Source organism: Leptonotus elevatus, chromosome 3, assembly GCF_054856555.1.
Source record: "Leptonotus elevatus isolate MCC_2025b chromosome 3, RoL_Lele_1.0, whole genome shotgun sequence".
In the NCBI taxonomy this organism is placed as follows: domain Eukaryota; kingdom Metazoa; phylum Chordata; class Actinopteri; order Syngnathiformes; family Syngnathidae; genus Leptonotus; species Leptonotus elevatus.
In genome coordinates, this window is record NC_141241.1 from 18,620,234 (window position 1) to 18,622,985 (window position 2,752).

General features: G+C 41.1%; 1 protein-coding gene across 1 annotated transcript; it reads left to right on the forward strand.

Annotated features, from left to right (window-relative positions):
* On the forward strand, positions 1 to 2,752 carry mibp2 (muscle-specific beta 1 integrin binding protein 2). The gene is made up of 8 exons (XM_086071969.1): positions 1 to 282; positions 837 to 927; positions 1,113 to 1,158; positions 1,300 to 1,483; positions 1,559 to 1,630; positions 2,105 to 2,211; positions 2,304 to 2,394; positions 2,484 to 2,752. Exons 1-7 carry the CDS (start codon positions 257 to 259, stop codon positions 2,387 to 2,389), a joined length of 612 nt encoding a protein of 203 aa, XP_085928095.1. The 5' UTR covers positions 1 to 256; the 3' UTR covers positions 2,390 to 2,394; positions 2,484 to 2,752.

Consider the following 2,752-nt stretch of genomic DNA (forward strand, 5'->3'; position numbering starts at 1 on the left):
TGGCTCTGTGGCGTATGTGTGGAAGTGTCAAGCAGCTCACTGTCCTCTCTCGGTGCAAGACCGCGTCCGTGCGACATCTCGCTAACCTTACCACTCAAAAACCAAACGTTACCATGGATGAGTCGAGTAGTTGACGTTTCCTGTAACCTTCTCTTTTTAAGCTTTCTTCCGTCCGATCACTTATCACCTGTCTATTGGCGTTTTTGACTTCGCGGCGTTTTTTTTTTCGACCAGCAGCAAACTACCAGCGGAAATCATGAAGTACATCATCGGCATCGGCGGGTGAGTAACAAGAATGAATGGAGCGGGGGGCGGTTTGCTAAGCTAGCCGGGGTTAGCCGAGCTGCTAAGCGGGTAGGAGGCCATGACACGTGGGGAGCGGTCGCGACATCCGCGCTCTTCAGGTGTATTCTAAATGAAACCTAGCTCAGCTCATTGTGCGCACGTTGGAGGACATTCCTGTTTTAAAATGTTTTTTTGCATTGAAAGTGATGATCCTGCGTGAAAACGAGCCTTGGTAATTCTTTGTAACGCTGAGCTAATGCTAATATTGCTCAGCATAGAGAAAGAGAGAGAAAGCAGAATATAAAGATGCATGCTGTTAAAATGAACTCTAGTGTGTGTGTGTCTGTGTGTGTAACATGTTACTTATCATTTGTGTATTTTTGAAATTATAATTAACATTTATCAACATCTGATAACCAAAGTTCAGAAATGCACAATAGAGTACACCAATGTAGTTTTGATAAATGCTGTTCTTGCTTCCTGATAAATACTATGACTCATTCAACATTTGTTTACCATTAACCTAAACCTTTTTTTTTTATTCCTTCCAGCGTAACAAATGGAGGGAAAACCACCCTCACCAACCGACTGATCAAGAATCTGCCCAACTGCTGTGTCGTACACCAGGATGACTTCTTCAAGGTGAGCTTCCACATTTTTGTTTTTTTTCATCCTTCAAATGTTCGGTATTAAGATCAGGATTGCCAGCAGGGGTTGGTGGGCTATTACCATGTCGTTACTAGATTTTGTCCCACTTCTAGAGCCTTCCATTTAGCGTGTAGCACTAGTGTATGTACCTTGGTACATCTTATCAATGTATGTTTCAGCCCCAAGATCAGATTGCAGTTGAAGATGGCTTTAAGCAGTATGATGGTAAGCCTGTGTTTGTATGGAAGGATTTGTGTGTGCATCTGTAACATGCATGCTTTGTGGACTTTATAAAAGTTAGGTTTTCATTTGTGTGCTGCATTTTTTTTCTTCTTCCTTCCCTCCAACTTTCATATCCATCTCCAGTCGTTACTGCTCTGGACATGGATGCCATGATGAGCACCATCTACGCATGGCTGGAAAACCCAGTGAAGTTTGAGAAGTCTCACGGAGTCAATAACACCCTGGATGCGGAGATTCTCCCCAAGCCCGACCAGAAAGAGGAGACTCACATCCTCATTGTGGAGGGCTTCCTGCTTTACACTTACCAGTAAGGATACACTTCTGTCCTGTGATGTTTTTTTTGGGCGGGAAAGAGAAATTCATTTCATTTGTCATTTTGCAGACCTTTGATCGACGTGCTGAACCAGCGGTTCTTTATTTCCATCCCCTATGAAGAATGCAAAAAGAGGAGGTGGTAAGTGTCCAAACACATCTCAGTTAGTTTTGAACTATTCGATTGTATCTCTTATATTTGCCTCCTCCTTCCATATTTCTTGGCGTAATAATATTAAAAAATACATAAAATAATAATCTTTCTCATTCAGGACTTCTTGGGAACTGTGCCCAAATTTTACAAATAAAATTTGAGATTTTACTGTTTCCTCATTTCTTGACCCATTCCAACATCTAAATGTTAAACTAGTTCAGAACATCGCATATTTATCTTACTACCACATGTCTCGACGGACTCAAACTTCAAAATGTTCAGCTCATTCATGTCACCATGGCGATTATTACCAATTGTTCACAATAAAATTCCCAGACACATGTACATAAATGACTCCACAGATTCGAACCGTTCCAACTTAAAGTCTCTCAATCGGTATTTCGACAATTTTACATCATTTGAGAAATGTTCTTGCTTGCATGTATTGTTTGTTCATTACAGCTCAAGGAACTACACGGTGCCAGACCCCCCCGGCCTCTTTGACGGCCACGTCTGGCCCATGTACTTGAAACACAAGAACACCATGGAGAGGACAGGTGTTGATGTTTGTAAGTGTCCACTCTCGTGACATTTTTGAACTGGAAAAAAAAACTGCTAATAATAAAACGGCGCCAATTTTTGTGTTTGTTTGCCACTACAGTGCAACTAGATGGAACCAAGTCAAAGGAACAGCTGTTCAACTTTGTCTATGGGAACATCCTGAATAATATCCAACATTCTCTTTAACAAAGGTATCATCCTTTTATAAAGACTATCCTTCCTTCTGTAAATGTTTTTTTTTTCTGGAAGTCAACATTTGCATTATCTTTCTGTATTTCAGGTCACTTGATCAGCTAAAAAGGAGCACGTATTCAGCCCAGCCTGCTTGCAGTCCTGCTCGCCTTAAGTTTCTACCTGGCAGCTTATTTAGCTGACTGCTATGATTTTTAAACCTTCCAAAAAAAAAGTATACACATGTAACTGGCGGCATCAAATGCTGGCTTAATTTTATATCAAGCGTATTTATTGCTTTATACGGCCTACACTAGAGAGTGGATGGATATATTCAGAGGATGGATGCATACCGTCAATAAATGATCCTCAAGCCAA